Raw genomic sequence first — 18,485 nt, forward strand, 5'->3', positions numbered from 1 at the left:
TATACTGGAGGATTGAAACTCTTTTGTGAATTTCCACGCGTAATTTGTGTTTCAAATTGCCATTCATCCTACAAATATTGCCTTTTGATAGTCCAACTATCTTTAAAAATCATTTGCTTTCTCTTTTGCATTCAAAAGTGCTTGCTTTACCATGGGTAGTGCCCTCGCTCTTTACCTCAAGTAGTGCTCGGCCTGCCTTGGTGGAAGGGGAAGAGGTCTTAGTAATGTGTTTGGGGTAGCAGCAGAAACAAAATTCATAAGGTTTTTTGGGAAATTCGTTTGGTCTTTTTTGGCAGCTTGGGATTGGATGTTTGCCAAGCTTAGTTAGAGATTTGGACAGATTCAAATTCAAATATATACATTTTTGCATTAACTCGAGTGTAACTGCTAGCTCACCTCACCCAGACTTGGGACTTCCTCGATGATGACTTCCCACTCGACCTCCACTCTCCCTCATGTCCGTGCACTCATCGAGCATTACCATTTTTCAAGCTGCCCACTTGAATAATATTCACCTTGTTTGACCATAAGCGCTGGCACTGCAAAAATAATATTCACCTTGTTTGACCATTAGCCCACTTATTATTCACTTGTTTGAACCATGGCAGGCCCACTGAATAATATTCACGTTGTTCGACCATCAGCAAACACTCTAAGCACATGCCATGATGCCGTCGTTAGCTGCTTCTTTTGCAGTAGCCCCTCGTCACAGGTCTCCCATCAACTTCAACTCCATAGTTGAAATTCATCAGCTTCTTGAATTAGCGCTTATTCCTTTCGATTTTCGTTTTGCAGCTTTTCAGCACCTTCTCCCTTCTCCCGCAACCTCCGCACGTTAACCTCTATCTGTTCTTCTCAATTCTCAAGTCCCCGACCAAAAGATGGCGTAAAAGTTCATGATTTTGACTTAAAGATGTCAGTTTCTCCACACCAGAGTGGAGAAAGGTAAGTTATACAATTCTTGCTGATTTATTACCCCCTTGAGAAGATTTGATGCCCCTTTACAGCCTCAAGTGGTTCCACACCAAAAATGGTGTTGTTTGTGCAAACGTCCAGCTCACATTGCAAACGACAGGCTGGGCATGCTTTACGATGTGAGATCCTTGAGTAAGGTGACCTTGGACGAATTGGGGAATCAACTTGTCACTATTGGGATGACTACATGTGCCCCGGTTCTTACTTGATCTACCAAAGGAGAGGGTAATTGGAAGGGTGCATAATTGGCTAGCCAATAGCCTCCCTTGCTAGGCTTTGGAAGTGGCTCCAAAAAGTAGAAAATGGTGAAAAGCAAAGTCCTTTACTCTTAGTAGAAGGAACACATATAGCGCTGGTTCTTAAGGTGAGACTCCTAGAGACGACACTATCCTCGTATGGAGGCATGCACACATCTTAAGTTCATGGAGTCTGCGACAAGAGGCACTCAACAAATAAGTACATATACTATACACAACATATGCAAATTTTCTTTGCTAGTTGAAGCTTATGCAACACCACCATACATGCATAACCATACCTACTATAGATTTACTGGGATGTTGGTGATATATGTGGTGTGTATCACAGGGATCACTTGCACAACTCTATTTCGTAAGGAAGGAAGTAAAATTGAAGTAAAGATTATGAGACAAACTCGCAAATTTTAGGTTGTGGCTTCCGTGGTGCAGCCTCAGTTGCCGCTTCGCTGCAGGACATAGCCTCGTCATAGAAGGCCTCTCTAGGAGACTTATCTCAGCTTTCAGGACGAGTGCCTCACCCTGTGAAGCCTTTTCCTAGGGACTTCTGGAGGATAGGTCCCTAGAACTACCTAGAGGTACATGATGCTTACCCCCTCGCTCTGGAGGTGAGGATTAGGATTTTGCAGGCCCTCAAAGGGGGCTCAATTGGGGTGGTCGGTTCCCGCACTTGTCCCTTTTGGGGGTTCGACTTTGCAGCAACTGGTAAAGAAAGATGGACCCCTGCTTTGTTTGATCGGAGGATGCTTTGCAGCCAAATTGGGCCTTGATGTGTCCTTCATGATGCAGTGGGCCCTCAAGGTTGGTGCGAAACTTGTTATGCCCTTGATCCCGGATGCAGACTACTCTTCATCTATACCCCCTTCGAAATCTCAGAAATCGGATACGTCCTCGCATGCTCCTTCTCACAAGAGAGCTCTATTTCCTCAAGCCTCTTCTCCATGAGCTGGACACAAGTGAGTTGGAACGTGCATGGACTCCATGACCATGCACGTCAGCAGCTGCAATATTTGATCCTTTACCTGGAGCTTCAGAGAACATGGTTGGGAGGTTGGTGGATTTCCTTTTGATCCAGGAGCATATGTTTTTAGCAACAAACATCAGCTGGCACCACCATCTTTTGCTAGGGAGAGGCATTGGCGTGGTCTCCTGCAATAGGCAGGAGCGGGGGAGTTTGCATCTCCGCTTCACAGGTAGTGTTAGCAGATGTTTTTGGCCAGGGGGAGCTGATCACGGGCAGGGTAGTGTGGATGGGGATCTCCGTTGGGGATTCCATGATAGGCATCTTGAATGTCTACGCTCCGGCGTGTAGCCAGCATTTCCTAGCTTTCTGGAGACAATTGATGGGGCGTCTTCTAGATGTAGACTCTTGGATTGTTGGAGGGGACTTCAATAACCTGGAGCATGCGGAAGACAAGCTGGGAGGTGCGTTCTTTGCAAAGATGCCGGCGGTAGAGAGGAGTATCTGTGAGTAGTTCAGCTTTACGGTGTGCGGTAGAGACCTTTGGAGAGAGGCAGAGTTCTATAGACTTCCTGGCAGTCTCAATTTTTTGTTCGGTCAGTGGAGGCATGATGGGCTCCTAGAGAGGTTGGACCGTTTTTATGTGGGAGACTGTGCTCTGCATAGGGGCGGAGCCACGGGTATCTTGGTAGGTACCACGATGTCAAACCATTCCCCATCGATTTTACAGCTTGAGCAATCCTGTCGAGGGCTTCTATAGAAGGGGATCCACATCCCTAATTCCTTGATGTAGGAGCAAGAGGTGCAGGAGGCAGTCCCACAGATCTGGAGACAGCTAGAGGTCGGATGGGCTGCGTGGGCTGCAAAGGCCATTCAGAGGAGCAGGGAAGAGTTACAGAGTCTCAGGCCTTGCACCATCAGGAGCTACTACAGGCATGGGAGAGGGCCTTGAGATGGGACTTGGCCTCCATTGAGCAGCTTAGAGAGCAAGATCCGAGGTGGTAGTGGTTGGCCGACCGATACGAGTGTGCACGCCGGTGGAGTTATGTTGGGCAGAGTTATCCTCCCACTCCTCTAGATTGTGTTGGGTACAACAAGGTGACAGGACGACCGGGCACTTATTGAAGGCCCTCGGTTTGCGGGGACCCAGCGGCAGTGGCTGAGAGGCTCGAATGTTCACTATGCATTCGGATCTCAGGAGATCCTGGAGATGACCACTGAGTTCTACTAGAGATTGTTCCAGGCAGAGGAGTCCCCCCCAGGTGGTTGCCGCAAAGGAGATGGGGTTTGGAATCACATCTCGTCAGTGGTGTTGCAGAGCATGAGCAGGCAACTAGAGATGCTATTTACCGATCAGGAGATTTCGGAGGCTCTATAGGCAGTCGCTCTTCAAAAGTGCCCTGGAGAGGATGGCTTGACACTGGCTTTCTTCAGGTGCTTCTGGGAGCACATTTGCACTCCCCTTTGGCGGGCCTTTCCGGAGATCTCCGACTCCGGCCTTCTTCCTCAGTCCTAGAGTTAGGGGATGGATTTGGTTGATCCGAAAAGGGGACGACAGAGTAGACCTGTACCAGTGGAGGGCAAGACCCTGCTAGACATAGGCGACAAGATCCTAGCTAAGGTCTTGATTCTTCGTCCGAGGCCTCATCTGTGGACATCATTCACGACACGTAGACAGGATCTTGGATGACAAATTACATTGGATCAATGTTGTTGAGCTGTAGAGTGAGAATGTGAAACTAAAGATTGACCACACGGGTGAAACTCATAGTCTTATATTGGTGATTGGTCCCGAAGGATCGTCCACACTTCCGGTCAGAGCTATCTAGATAAGTGGAATTTCATTTCGAACTATCGTCATCACAATGATAACCAACTCTTGTGCATCCTTCTCTTCCGAGTTGGTCATCTCGTCGTCATCTTCTTCATAATAGTCGAAATTCGGTGTAATGGAAGTTGAGGTCCTTGCTGGTCCTATTCTACCTCCCACCCTCTTTAGCGTTAGGCTATTACTTATGTAGGGGTTCCTCAGAGTAGCTTGGGGTGGCAACACCACTTCCACACTGAAAACCCACCTAGTTTCCTAGCCATGAGCTGATTCTTGATCTTGAACTATGAGTTATCTAAAAGCCATGATGCGATACCTGCCACGTAGAATATACTATCATAGTGGTAAGAGGTGTTCAATGGCATAGAACTGCAAGCTGTCCCCTAAAACAATCCAAGATTTTGTTATTCTATAGGTAATGGAAAATGCTTTTAATTGCTTGCTAATGCTTAGTACCGGGGCTGTGCATAAACTTGCTAGCATGGGAAAACATCACTATGTACTTGGACTGAAGCCACACTATACCTTCGTCTGACTACACAAAGTCTATACCCAAGTAATAGTGCAAAAGACCCAGATCTGACAGGGATTCACTCCTGCTCACGACGTTGCATCCTCCCCCCATACTTCTCCACCCTGATCTCCCCCGCCTTCTACTCCTTCACGCCCCCCCTTCTACCGCGCAACTCCTTCCCATTGCTCTCGACTTCATGCATGCCCCTTCCGTGCCTTCGGTGTACTAGCCTATAGCTAGGTGGGAGCTCGAGCCCCCCGTTTGGGGCTCTTGTGCTGTCGTGGCCCCTTGTGGGCCTGGTGGCAGTGCCGCTCTGGTGGTTGTGACCAGGAGGGTCACAACCTCCCCTTGGTACCTCAATGGCTAGGCAACCGCCCCCCCAACCTTCGTTTCACGTTTCCAGTGGGCAGCCTGTTCTCGTAGGCCCGATCTCCTCGGAGTGGCGGGTTCTGCCAGCGCTCCAAGATGACCCTCAGGTGCTTTTTCAGAGTTCCTCAGGTTGGAAGCTCTCCCCTCTAGGACAACTTTGAGTTATCTCTTCATGCAATTGCTCGCGCGTTTCTTCTTGGAGGTGTCTTGCGGTTTCTCCTTCAGATTTTCTAGTGCTGCCCCTCTTGGAGCAGCCCACATCTGGCCTTCTGGCTGGCTGTGTTTTTTTGGTTTCTTTGGAGCCTCTTGGGAGTGGTTTTCCGAGGGCTGGGCCTTCTTCCCCGTGCTTGGAGCTCTCTTTGCTGGTCCTCATTAGCCAGCCTCCACGGGACCTTCGAGAGGGCCTTTCCTCTCTCTATCTTTGCCTTTCTTTTTCCCTCCTCTTGCATTGCAGCATTGTAATTTCTTTTGAAGAATTGAATCTTGGTAGTGACCTTTGGTTTGGCCAGAGGGGCTCACATGGCAGCGCCCTTGACTCCCCAAGCCGTTAAGGTTCTTCTCTCTCCAGAAGACAAACACCAGGTGAAGAAAGCCGTACAATCACTACAGGATAGGGCAATGGTGGGCAGGATAGTTGGCCTCACTCCAACCATAAGCTAGATTTGTGATTGGATCTAGGCGAGCTTAGCATTCGATGGGTACCAAATTGAGGAGGTCATCATCTATGACAGAGGAATTTTCCTTCTCCATCTAAGCTCCCCTGACACCACTCGGTCACTGGTGGAGCGTTTAGGGTCCCTCACCTTGTGTACCTGGCACCATGGTTTCACTGTTGATGATATGGAGTCAACCCATTCATACCTCGCTTCCTTGTGACCCTCCGATTCCCGAGGCTCTCCAAGGAGTACAGGTCTATTCTACACTCCATTGGGGGAGCCTTTGGCATGGTGTTGGAGCTGCTTTCGTAGACGGCTGCTTTAGTTGTTGCAAATGGTGGGTGAGCAAAAACCCCCTAAGGCAGAGAAGACATTGTGCCAGGCTGTGGGAGCGGAAGAGGAGAGAGCAAGAGGCCACTCCTCAATCACAGGGGAAGCAGTCCCCTCCTTAGCCTGAGGGGAAGTAGACATAGGTGCCAGGAGTGAGCCACCCTACTGTGTAGGAGGCTGGGACTCCAACAGCTGCCCAGTAGGTCAGGCGCTCCAAGTTTCAACCGAACAGTAGGATCAGAGGGTTCTAGTAGTGTCAGTGCTAGCGGATTTGGGGTCCTCTTCCTCTGCCCACCCGACGACCCTGACATCTCCAGCTTCGGCTCGCCTTCCCTCCATTGCCTCCCCCCCCTTCTTCCTCGCCCTGCTCCCTCCTTGACACGACCCCAACACTCCTGAAACCTATGATCTGCAAGCAAACACAAGAACACACCAAATGTGAGGAAACTGAGCAGGCTGCTCACCACCCAACCATGACATCTATGGGACGCGATCCTGAATCAGGAGATGTCCCCTCTGAGCCAAGAGCTGAGCTACTAGCACGAACTCTTAACTAGATCCTAACCAGCCTGGTGTCCCATACCACCAAGAGGCGCTGTGAAGCCTAAGATTTGCTGTTGGGCCTTGGGCTACGCTATGATGCATGCGCGTGTCCGTGACTCAATCTAGGATCAGACCTAGCACCTGGGGACGAGACTTGCTCCCATCGGCTCAACTGAGAACTGAACCTCTAGGCCCCTTATGTAGACTTGGGCCCCAAGCGCCAAAAATAGCGAAGACCTCTAGCTGGTTTGTACCCTTGCCACTCAACTTGAGAATCAAGCCTGCCTAGCCCTAAGCCTCCCGAGGCTACCTGAGCTAGTCTTGTGTACCCAGTACACATCAAATACCAATCCGTGCACATGACGTACTTCCCCTCCTCTAAGAACTCACTCCTAGTTCGCTAAAAAACCCGGGAATGTCGTCTGGAGGTTCTGTAATGTCTCCCATGTTGCATCCTCCTCAACACGATTCTTCCGCTTGATCTTGTATTCCATGATCGTTCTAGTACAAATCTGTCTTTCACGAAATTCAAGAATACTCTCAAGCTCATGTGGAATAAAAGTCAAATGTGTAACTTCTATTATTTGTTGAGGAGAAACAAGTTGATCTTCCGCACCCAGTAACTCTTTCAGTCTGCTGACATGAAACACTGGATGTACTTTAACATTCGGAGGCAATTCCAGTTTATATGCAACTGGTCCAATTCTTTGAATAACCTTGAACGGACCACAGTATCTGGGGGATAACTTCATAACCAAACTAGTACTTAGGCTCTTGGATCCCTTGGGAATACGCAAATATACCATCGTTCTTTCAGAGAACTCTTTAGGTGAACGATGTCTATTCGCATAGAATCTGTCCCGATCTTAGGCACTTCTAATAGACTCCTTGGCAAACTGCAACATTTCTTGCATGTCTTGCAAGAATGTCTTTGCAGCATCATTTTGGATTCCCTTTAACCCAACCATAACTGGTGACTTGGTTGAAACCCATACATAAGCATAAATGTAAGAAATCCTAGATTTACTATATTTAGAAATATGCTAAGGAACAGCAAAGGAGACTGAGATAGCAGAGAACAAGGAATAATTGTATTGCTTGAATGTCTGTAGGGTGGATGTTGTGTGTCATCCATACAATTGGGCCTCTCTTATATAGAGAGTGAAGAGTCACACATGAAAAGGTGTGTACTCCAAAGGGTATGTGCATGAAGAGGTGTGTACCCCTTGTGAAGGGTGTGACCCTTGATGAGAGGGTACATTACAATAGGAATGTCTATTCATTAGAATGTCTCTTGTGAAGGGTTATGCCTCATTAGGAAGTGTCCCGTCGAAAGGGCAAGTGTCCCGTCGAAAGGGCATACCTTTCCACAAGTGTCCATTCATCAAACCATCCATAAGTCTAGAAATAGAGAAAGGAATACGTCACAGATCGTGACATCCCCTCCCACTCAAAAGAAGACCCTGGTGGAGATAATGAACTGATGTAGAAAATATCACTGTAAATGCTGAAAATACTGCTGTAAAAGATCAGGGTACTGCTGTAAGTCTTCATCAGACTGCCAAGTAGCGTCGGAGTCGTCTAGATCTCGCTAAAGAACAAGGAATTCCGTGATAAGTCGATGTCCAGTCTCTCGCTGTCGATGGTCCAGAATACGCTCAAGAATAAGGAGAACATAATCGTCTTCGATTTCTGGGACATAATCACCTGCAGGAGGAACTGCTTCATCACCTAGAATGTACGTCTTTAGCCAAGAAATATGAAATGTTGGATGGATTTTACCCCATGATGGTGGTAATTCCAATTTATAACTTAAAGGTGAATTTTTCTTGACGATCCGGAAAGGTCCATAGTATCTTGGTCGCAACTTAGGAAACATAGACTTAACTGTCTTATAGCGATGTGGGGCTACAAATAATAGCACCATGTCACCAGTGGTAAATTCCAGGTGACGTCTATGTTTGTTGGCAGACCGTTGATACCGCTCTTGCGCTTTTCGCATATGATCCCTGACTTGTAGTAGAATGTCTTGCATTTCTTGAACCAGTTGATCAGCTAGGGCCACTCGATGTTGAAGTACAAAATTCGTTGGTACAATCGGAGTGTGTCCATAAGCTGCTTGGAATGGAGTCATGCTGATGGCACTATGGAAAGAGTTATTATAAGCAAACTCAAGGAGTGGTAGATACTCTTCCCAGGCTACGAGGCGTGACTGAACATAATGTCGAAGCATTTCTTCCAGAACTTGGTTGACTCTTTCAGTCTGGCCATCTGATTCTGGGTGGTAAGCTGAACTGAACAGTAGAGTTGTACCCAAAGATTCGAACAGTGAAATCCAAAAGTGACTGGTAAACTTAGGATCTCTGTCGGATATGATATTCTTGGGTAATCCATGGTGTCGGAAGATGTGTTGTATAAAGAGTTTAGCTATGTCCGGGGCCTGTGCACTGCTTTTGCAAGCAACAAAGTGTGCCATTTTGGACAAGCGATCAACAATTACCATAATCTGAGTGTTACCTCGGGAAGATCGTGGTAGTGTTATAATGAAATCCATGGAAATACTTTCCCACCTTTCAGTTGGAACTGGAAGAGGCGGAAGAAGTCCTGTTGGAAGTCGTCGACTTGCTTTCATTTGTTGACAAGATAAGCAAGATGTAACCATTTTGATGACATCTCTTTTCATCTGAGGCCAGTAGTATGTTGCACTGAGTAACCGATAAGTCTTATTGATGCCTGGATGGGCAGCATAAGGAACTACATGATGCTCTTTTAACAAAAGACGTCGAACATCCTTGTCATGTGGTACATAGATGCGATCTTGATAATACAGAAGGTCGTCCGTATAAGAATAGGATGAGAAAATCTTTTGTTCGGAAGTCGAAGGTTGATCGTTTGAAAGAACCTGTACTGCTGTGCCGAAGTCTTTATCATTGAAATACTTTCCTTTGAATGAATTCGGAACATCCACAGATAATGTAGAGATTACCATGGCTGATGCTAGAGGTAACCTGCTGAGAGCATCTGCAACTACATTGCGTAGTCCTGGAATGTACTCAATGGTCATGTGAAAGTTGGCCAAAAACTCAACCTAGCGTGCTTGTCGAGCGTTCATGACTGGCTGAGTAAAGATGCACTTTAAAGAGTGATGGTTTGTTTTGACCACAGAGTCGGCTCCCATGAGATAATGTTTCCAAGAGCGATAAGCATGTACAACAGCAAGAAACTCCTTATCATAAACCGGATATCGGGTTTGGATATCAGAATGTTTATGGCTGTCAAAGGCAATAGCTCTGCCTTCTTGCATCAAGACTGCTCTTGTAGCGATGTCGGAAGCGTCGGTCATGACCTCAAATGGAAGGTTGGGGTCAGCAATAGCCATAACTGGTGTGGTAGTGAGTGCTTGCTTGAGTTGTTGGAAACTATACTCTGTTTCAGGAAGCCATTAAAAAATTGCTGTGCTTTTCAATAATTCGGACATAGGAGCTGCGATTTCGGAAAACTGATAGACCTTTGTATGGTAAAAGTTTGCCAATCCGAGAAAAGAGCGGACATCATGAACATTCTTAGGAGTAGGCCAGTTTCGGATTACCTCAACCTTCTTGGGATCCACAGAGATACCTTGAGCGGAAATAACATGTCCCAAATATTCGAGTTGGGTCTTGAAGAACTCACTCTTCTCAATGTTGATGTAGAGAGAATTTGCACGGAGAACTTCAAAAACTTGGTGAAGATGTTGTTTGTGCTCATGTAGGGATCTGCTGAAAACGAGGATGTCATTGAGGTAAACGATGACGAACTTATCGAGGAAAGGCCTGAAGATGTCGTTCATTAATGTCATGAATGTGGCTGGGGCATTGTTTAACCCAAAAGGCATGACCAAACATTCATAGTGTCCATACTTTGTTCGAAAAGCTGTCTTGTACTCGTCGCCTTCTCGTATACGAATTTGATGATAATCTGAACGAAGATCAATCTTGGAGAAGTGTGTTGCATGTAGAAGTTGATCGAAAAGGTCATCAATGCGAGGCAATGGATACTTGTTTTTGATAGTGAGCTTGTTGAGGGCTCGGTAGTCGATGCAGAGGCGCATAGACTTGTTCTTTTTTTCCACAAGTAGTACAGGAGATCCGAAAGGGCTGCGACTGGGCCGAATGTGACCTTTGTCGAGTAGCTCGGTGACCTGTCTTTGGATTTCTTCATTTTGGGTGTGAGAAACCCGATAAGGAGGTTTTGACGGTGGATTACTGCCGGGAATAAGTTCGATTGGGTGATCCACTGGTCGTCGAGGTGGTAACTGCTTTGGCAATTCCTGTGAAAAAAGATCTAGGTAAGGCTGGAAAAAAGGTTGGTTGAGGTATTCAGGAGGATCCTTTGTTGGTGTCTCCTCTACTGCCGTAACCAACAGAAGTGAAGTCTTTGCTTGGCGTTTACGAACCCACTTCTTTACTTGTAGGGCAGAGGCAACTGGGGTTGAAGGAGAGTCCCTAGAACCAGTTAGCTCAATAAGTTTTCCCTGGTGGACAAACTGGATAGTATGGCTGCAAAAACTGATTGATGGATCATAGTCGTAGAGCCACTGTTGTCCGAGTATGACATCGTACCGAGAAAGAGGCATAATGTCGAAGTTCAACTTGTCCGTATAATGTTGGATGCGAAAAGACAAGTTTTTGATTCTGGTATTGCACAAGAAAGTTGTTCCATTTGCGAGTTCAATCTGATAGTCCATGAGGCTAGGACTGGTGGTCAACCGAAGTTTATCGACTACAGAACTGGCTAGGAAATTATGAGAACAGCCACTGTCGATGAGGATGGTGACCGTTGTTCCACGAATCGATCCTTGAACACAAAGTACTTGAGTGGCCAGGGAAGGTTCGGGGTTGCTGGCAAGGCTCAGGTGGATGGTATTCGCCATTCGAACAGCTTTGCCTTTCTTGTCTTGTGCTGAGGTAGCATCTTCTTTTTGGGAAGTGCTAGGTTCCATATTGGAATTTTGCTTTGGTCGCTTGGGACAATCGACCCATCTATGGTCGCCTGTACAGATGGTACAAAGTCCTTTTGAGCTGGAGTTGTTCTTCTTGTCAGTGGCCGCACCTTTATGTTGGGGATGTCGGTAATGACTTTGTGAAGAAGAAGAAGAACGATCCTTGGGGGAGTGCTTCTGTTGGAATCCAGCAAATGATTTCTGAGGCTTCTGGGGATCTTGAGACTGTCACTGACCTTGATTACCGAAGTGTTTTCGAAACCTGGTATTATCTTGAGGGTGAGCACCTTTGGCCATAGGAGAGTTCTGTGTGCGATTAGCACTCTGCTTCCCTGTGTTTCGGAAATCTGTAATGCACTCTGCGTAAGCAATAGCGCCATCTGTGGTGGTGATGTTTGCTTTAAGAACATCAATGCGTAACGAGGGATGTAGGCCTGAGATGAAAGCATGAAGGCGATCATCCTCAGTTAAACCATCAATCTCCAGCACCAATGTGGTGAACTGAGAGATATAGGAAGACAGGGAACCCGTTTGCTCCAACTGTCGGAGTTTTGAACGTGCTTGGAAGTCCGCATTGGCAGGTACAAACTGCTTACGGAGCACGTGTTCAAAACGTTCCCATGTTAACACACTTTTTCCGTCCTTTAAGCGTCTTTGCCACCATAGAAATGCTATATCCTTCAGGAGGGACGCTGCCAAGGCGATCTTTTTGCCTTCCGTGAGGTCAACAGTGTCAAAATACATGCGCATTTTAGCGAGCCATTGGTCAACTGTTCGGCGATTACGTTGACCAGTGTAGGCTTTCGGAAGTTTGACGTCAAGTCTTTTAGTTTTGGAAGCTTGAAGTAATCGGTAGAGGGCACGTAGTTCAGTGTTTTCTACCTCTGGTGGGAAAGAGTCCGCGTCGTCGTCGGGTTGCGTCACGTCATCCTCTGTATGTGCTGGACTTCGAGAATCTTGAAGTTGTTGAACTTTTTGAACCAAGTCGGAGATGCTGTCCTGAAGCTGAGATATTTGAAGTTGCAATAGTGATTCACTTTGGACGTTGCCTTCAGGGGTCTTTTTGGGACTTGATTCTTTAATCTCTGGAGAGGCTTCACGCGAGCGGTGCGACATGTCGGAAATCCCTGGGAGAAAAGCGCGAACTTGCGCTCTAGTTTGTACCATTCCTGGAAGAGGATTCGGGCTGCTCCCTGAGGTTGCTCATATTGGAGGGGGCAAGCGAGGCAGGATGGAACCACCCGTGGAAATCTGGTAAGGGAGGTCCTGTCGGAGGTAACACTGGAGATTCTGAAAAAGGTGTTACTGCTTGTGATAGGACAAGGGTAGGTAGCAGAGTCCACGGATCTGAAAAAGGGTAAGGAGCTGCTGTCGGAAGAGGAGGATATCCAGGAGAGGGAGTGCCTTCAGAATGTAAATACTGACTTGGAGAAGGTACAACCTGTAGAGGACGATATCTGGGAGCTGAAGGAGGTGGAGAGTACCCTGGAGATGCCAAAGGTGAAGGGTAAAATTCTCTCCAAAAATGAACAACAAATTCCTGAGGAATATCGTGTTCCGGATATCTTCGTGTCTCGTGGAACACAACTTGTACTGTGCTGAGGAAATAATGTAACTGAGGTGCCTCACGCAGAAGGTAGAGGATGTGATCCAAGTCACTCGGAGGGCACATGACACAGAAGACCCAAGATGCAAAGGCTCCAAAATGGGCTGGCTGTGCAATTTGAACACGATATTGTGTAGTAGCAGATGCCTGAGGTGTCCTTGAAAGGCCGGGTGAATTACCAGGGGTTTCCATGCTTTAATGTGGATTCTTTCATTTGTTGTAATTTGTTAAAGAGAATCCTTAAAAAGCAGATTGGAAAGACTCCACCTGGCAATACTTTAATCTGCCAAGTTATTGCGTAGAAGAAGGCTGCAAATCGTTGTCCGGAGGTCCATGTTGCAGTGTTTTGCGAGGAGAGAACGAGGCTTGTCTGGTCCGGGCTGTCAACAGGCTGTCTTCATCACGCGAATAGCTGCAACTGGTGCTGATTTGGCAGGGCGAAAATGGCGAAGCAAGGAGGGGCTGCAGGCTATCGATGGTGAAGCTCGTAGCATTTTCCCAGGGCTGGACTGCGCAGGAAAAGATTGGCAGGAGTGAGGCTTGGCTGGCAAGGACTGCGCAGGAAAGGAAAAAGGGCTGGCGAGGCCAAACGGAATGTGGAGGCCTGGTCAAGGACTGCGCAGGAGGGGGGGGCTGGTTGTGCAGATAGCGCAGGCTGATGCAGAGCTGCGCTGACCGTACGGCCTGTACGGTGCAGGCTGGCTGACCGTACGGCTGTACGGTGCCGGCTGTACGGTGCAGGCTGGCTGACCGTACGGCCGGTATGGCAGACTGGCGGGAGTACCGTACGGATTGTACGGTAGATGGCGCAGGCAGAAATAGTGAGGATGGTGGCTGGCCGTACGGCTGACGTAGGCTGGTACGAAAAATCCGTACGGCTGACGCAGGTGTTGCGCAGGGCTGGCCAAAAATTCGTACGTTGCAGTTTTGTGGGGAAAGGGCTGCGACGATTCGTTGGACTGCCTAATGGGTTAGTTGCCCCAAAAAATTAATTTGGGGGTTTAGTTAACCCTAGGGTAGCTAGGGTAAACCTAGGGGTAGGGGGTGGGTTTAATTTTTTTTTTTCCCCTTTTTTACCCCTCTAGGTACCCTTTTGTAGGTACTTGGGGCCTAGGAGGTGTGCCTATTCGAAGGGGTGTGACCCTTGGAATAGGTGCACCTGTTCATGAGGGGATATGTCCCTATTGTTAAAAGGGGTGCGACCCTGCATGAATAGGTATATCCTTTTGCCCACGATGGGGTATGTCCCATGAGTGAGGAGTCGAGACTCGTCACCAAAAGATGTGTCCCATGGTGGAAAAGGTGCATCCCTTGGTTTTGGGACAGCCCAAGCACCTGAAAAGACACGATTTTGGTCGTGTCCATTCACATCAACTTGTGATGTGAGGGAGATGGAGAGGCCAGGATGACTTTAGGCCGGGTAGGCGTTTAAAAATTTTACGCTCATCCTCTCCATCTCTTCCATGCACAAAGTACACGGATGTCCTTCTAGCGGCAAAAATGTATCAGATCAGCGCTAGAAGGTGGGGGGCATTTCCTACAGGCAGGAGCGAATTTTGCTCTGATACCACTGTAAGAAATCCTAGAGGCATACCTTTCCACAAGTGTCCATTCATCAAACCATCCATAAGTCTAGAAATAGAGAAAGGAATACGTCACAGATCGTGACAATAAAAGGACTGTAACCAGTACTCGAATGCTTTGCACTGTTATAAGCAAATTCTATCATAGGTAGATAACTTCCCATGAAGACTGTCTCTTAGAAACATATGCCCGAAGCATATCTTCAACCAATTGGTTGACCTTCTCTGTACTGCCATCAGATTGTGCATGATCTGAGGAACTCATACTTAGAGTAGTTTCCAACTTCTCAAAAACAAGTATCCAGAAGTTACTTGTAAACTTTGAGTCCCTGTCGTTGACTATGTGACAGGGCAAACCATACAGCTTAAACAAGTGGTCCACAAACTTGTGAGCCAGCTGAACAGCTGAGATGGTTGTTCTACTAGGTAAGAATCTAGCCATTTTTGTCAGACGGTCGACTATGACCCAAATGGAGTCATGACCCTTGCGCGTTCTAGGCAAACCGGTAATAAAATGCATGGAAATACTTTCCCATTTATTACCCGGGATTTGGAATGGCTGTAATAACCTTGCACTTCTAAGGTGTTCTGCCTTAGTAACCTGACAAACCCGGCAACCTACCACATAGTTTTCAATAAATGCATGCATCTTAGGCCAATAAAAGGTATGCTTCACAAGAGACAGAGTCCGATGTTGTAACATGCAACGGTAATCTGATCGTGTAATTCACAACAAGACCTTCTTTAAACCTTTAGCGAGGAATGAGCGTTGTTTACCATAGAGAGAGAAAGGAGATGAGGGTAGAGAGAGAGAGAGTCGACAACCGATTGGGTCCCTATACCCACTGAGGGCCCCCTCCCCCAATCAGGGGAGAATTTGCTTTATACTTGGAGAACTGAGAAATAGAAAGAACACTCTTCAAGAGAGCACGGAACACGCTTTTGAAGAGCTCACTGTGCACACATATAGCAGACCCAAAGACCTGAGAGGCAACGCTGACCAATACCGAGACCTTGATGCTGTCCACACTGACGATGTAGGGCGCTTCTACAAGGCAAGGAAGAGGCTTGTGCTGTCTATCGGAATGCAGGGTTACTGCGTGAGTGAGAGAGTGGAAGCTGAGAGTAATAGATACTGAGAGTGTGAGTGAGAGAGTGGAAGCTGAGAGTAATAGATACTGAGAGAGAGCTGAGATATGACTGAGAAAATAGAGCTAAGAAGTAGGCTGTGTAGCCTGTAAAAGAAAGCTGAGAAAGCTGAGGAAACAGTGTCCAAACCTCTCTCCGTTTGGTGGTCCAAACCTCCAACTGTCGTGCTGTGTGGACACCTTCAGATCAGCTGAACTGATGGCCAAGGGACTGAGGCTAGAGCAGGGCCAGATCTGAGGATCTCAGGGGCTGCACAAGGAGGCTGAAGTGGAGCTGTAGGAGAGCTGAAGGCAAGAGCACTGAATGCTTCAAAAGGGCAGCCAAGGGGCCCTTTTATAGGGCTGGAACTGAGCCAACCCAATCTGTAAACAGCCGACTGGGTCGGTCTGTTTTACAGACTGGTTGGCCTACAACCAGCCTATAAAAGCCCTCCTTGGCTCATTCGCCAGGGGAGTTTTTGGGCAGCCTTTGCAGGCTGCCTTCCTTGCTTACCTGTCCAGCCTTTGGGGAGCCTAAAGGGGCTCCTAACCTAGGCTAAGACCTAACCTATAAGATGGAAACACTTAAGCTACTGTTCTCCAGTGGGTACTAGTGAACAAGAACTGAATTATTGACTTGACCTAAGGCTGAGAGACTGACATACGTAGCTTGTGCCTGACTGTCCTTGGACAAGGGCTCACAAAGGGGTCACAGCATACGACAAAAATCTCCTATCTGGGAACTATAACGCACTTGTTGATGTAGCCAGTGTGTCACCTTGCACCCAAGTGCAGGGGTGCATGTGACATTCCCTCCTTCTTAACTTGGCGGTAGGTTCATTGCTTCCAAGTAGTCCGCCAATATCTGGGGAAACTCGTGGAAAAAATCTTCGTCCAACCACACTGCTTCATGGGTACCTCGATCATGGAACTTGGTGTAAAACTCACGGATCTTGCGTCCTGACCCATGCTTGAATTTATGAAGAAGGATCTGTTCTGGCTGCAAAACTTCGGCTTCATCAAGAACTTCAGGTTGTTGCTTGTCGAAAATCTCTGAAAGAGGAGGTCCAAAATATAGCTTCAACCAAGCTACATGAAACACGTTGTGCATAGTCCGACTGTCTGGTAGGTGCAACTTCATTGAGACATCTTTGATCTTTTGAATAATAGGGAATGGTCCGAAGCTCCTGAAGGATAGCTTAGGGCATCGCTTGCCCACCTGCTTCAATCTTTGCTTGATAATGCGTAAATACACCCATTGACCCTCTTTATATTGGACATCTCGTCTGGACTTGTTAGCTTGCTGCGTATACGATGCTTGAGCTTTGGCAATGCGGCCTTTCACGGACTCCGTAATCTCTGCCATTGATTCGGTGGTTTTGTTGGCTTCAAGAGATGGAGACACCATCCGGGTGAGGAGTAAGGTAAACTGCCGTCCAACGCCGCTTCATAAGGTGTGCGACCAATACTCGAAGAATAGGTATCGTTCGGAATGGCCTTCACAAGCGGAAGAAACTGCTCCCACTTTCCCTGAGCATCATGACAATATGATTTCAAAATATCAAATGCCAGGAGGCCTCGCGGGCCTATGAGACAAAGTGCAAAACCAAAAGTTAACTCATACTAGCCTCTAAGGGATCAAGCAAAGGGCTCACTAAGGCCCTTGTTGAAAGCTAAAGTGCTAAGCTAGTGAACAAAATAGTAGAGTAGCGAAATAACAGAAGAGTATCAGGTGCTCATAATAATAACAGAAGAGTATCAGGTGCTTAGAATACATCTTTCTTTCTTTCTCTCTCTTTGTCTCTCCGTCTCTCTCTCTCTCTCTCTCTTTCGCTCACACATACATATACACATGTGCATGGGTGTGCATGCGCGCGCATGCACACATAGTCACCCACACATGGGCACAAGTCCCTCCCCCAATGCACACATTTTTGTTTTCTTTCTTGCCTTCATTCTTCAAAGTATTTTTGAATTTGTAAGAGGGATATACTTTATAGTGTTATAGAGATATATGTATTATTACTTGTGTTCTTTGAGTATCATTCCTTTCTAGCATTGTAGTTCTAATGCAATGCTTATCTTAATTGCAATTTCTATCAAGATCAAAGTTTTTCTTTTTGGAAGCCATTAGGACCAAATTGACTTTGTGGTGCACTTAGTCAATTGGGAATAAGTTTGATGGCTAATAAATGAATTGCAGCGTGGAAAGAAATGATGCAGCTGTCTCAGGACCTCTCGTTGGGCCTCATCCTAGGGTTAGTCTCTCCTCTTTTGCTTATTTCATTGCATTGCACTTTTTTTTTTGTTCATGTATCGGCCTGGGGTATACTTATACTTGGTATTTGGTGAGAAGCTTGTGTCCCATCATAGCTTGGAAAATAATGAATTTGTTCTTGAAGCAACCCCACCAACTAGGAACAAATTGGGACTCGTATAGAGACTTGTTAGCAAGGGTACCATTGCTATCAAGGGCATGGACATAAACAATCCATTTCATCGTTTTACTGTTCAATATTCCAATGATACGAATAATTGTCACTCTTTTCTTGACATGGGCTATACTCTCAATGGTTCAATTATATGCTATGTGCAAATGCAAGTGATCAATGAGACCAAAAAAAGAAACATTATAAAAACTTCACATAGGGAGAGCCTATGCAATTCTCCCATGATAACAAGAAGACATGAAGGACACATCACCATTTCCATTGCACATTGCATCTTTTAACAAAGTTAATTAATTTTTAATTTA

General features: G+C 46.8%; 1 protein-coding gene across 2 annotated transcripts in view; it reads left to right on the forward strand.

The window, feature by feature from the left end:
* The first annotated feature begins 568 nt into the window (after positions 1 to 568).
* The window catches only part of LOC147902000 (uncharacterized), a 29,416-nt gene continuing 11,499 nt past the window's right edge, over positions 569 to 18,485 (forward strand). The window contains exons 1-3 of one of the 2 annotated variants that reach the window (XM_087375290.1): positions 569 to 712; positions 796 to 945; positions 17,934 to 17,988. In XM_087375290.1, coding sequence (XP_087231416.1) covers positions 666 to 712; positions 796 to 945; positions 17,934 to 17,988 — 252 coding nt within the window. In that variant the 5' untranslated portion in view covers positions 569 to 665. The remainder of the gene's footprint in view (positions 713 to 795; positions 946 to 17,933; positions 17,989 to 18,485) is intronic. The other variant, XM_087375289.1, reaches the window with a different exon arrangement.

Source organism: Dipteris shenzhenensis, chromosome 5, assembly GCF_047967505.1.
Source record: "Dipteris shenzhenensis isolate YYH24624 ecotype China chromosome 5, Dip_SZ_1.0, whole genome shotgun sequence".
Taxonomy (NCBI): Eukaryota; Viridiplantae; Streptophyta; class Polypodiopsida; order Gleicheniales; family Dipteridaceae; genus Dipteris; species Dipteris shenzhenensis.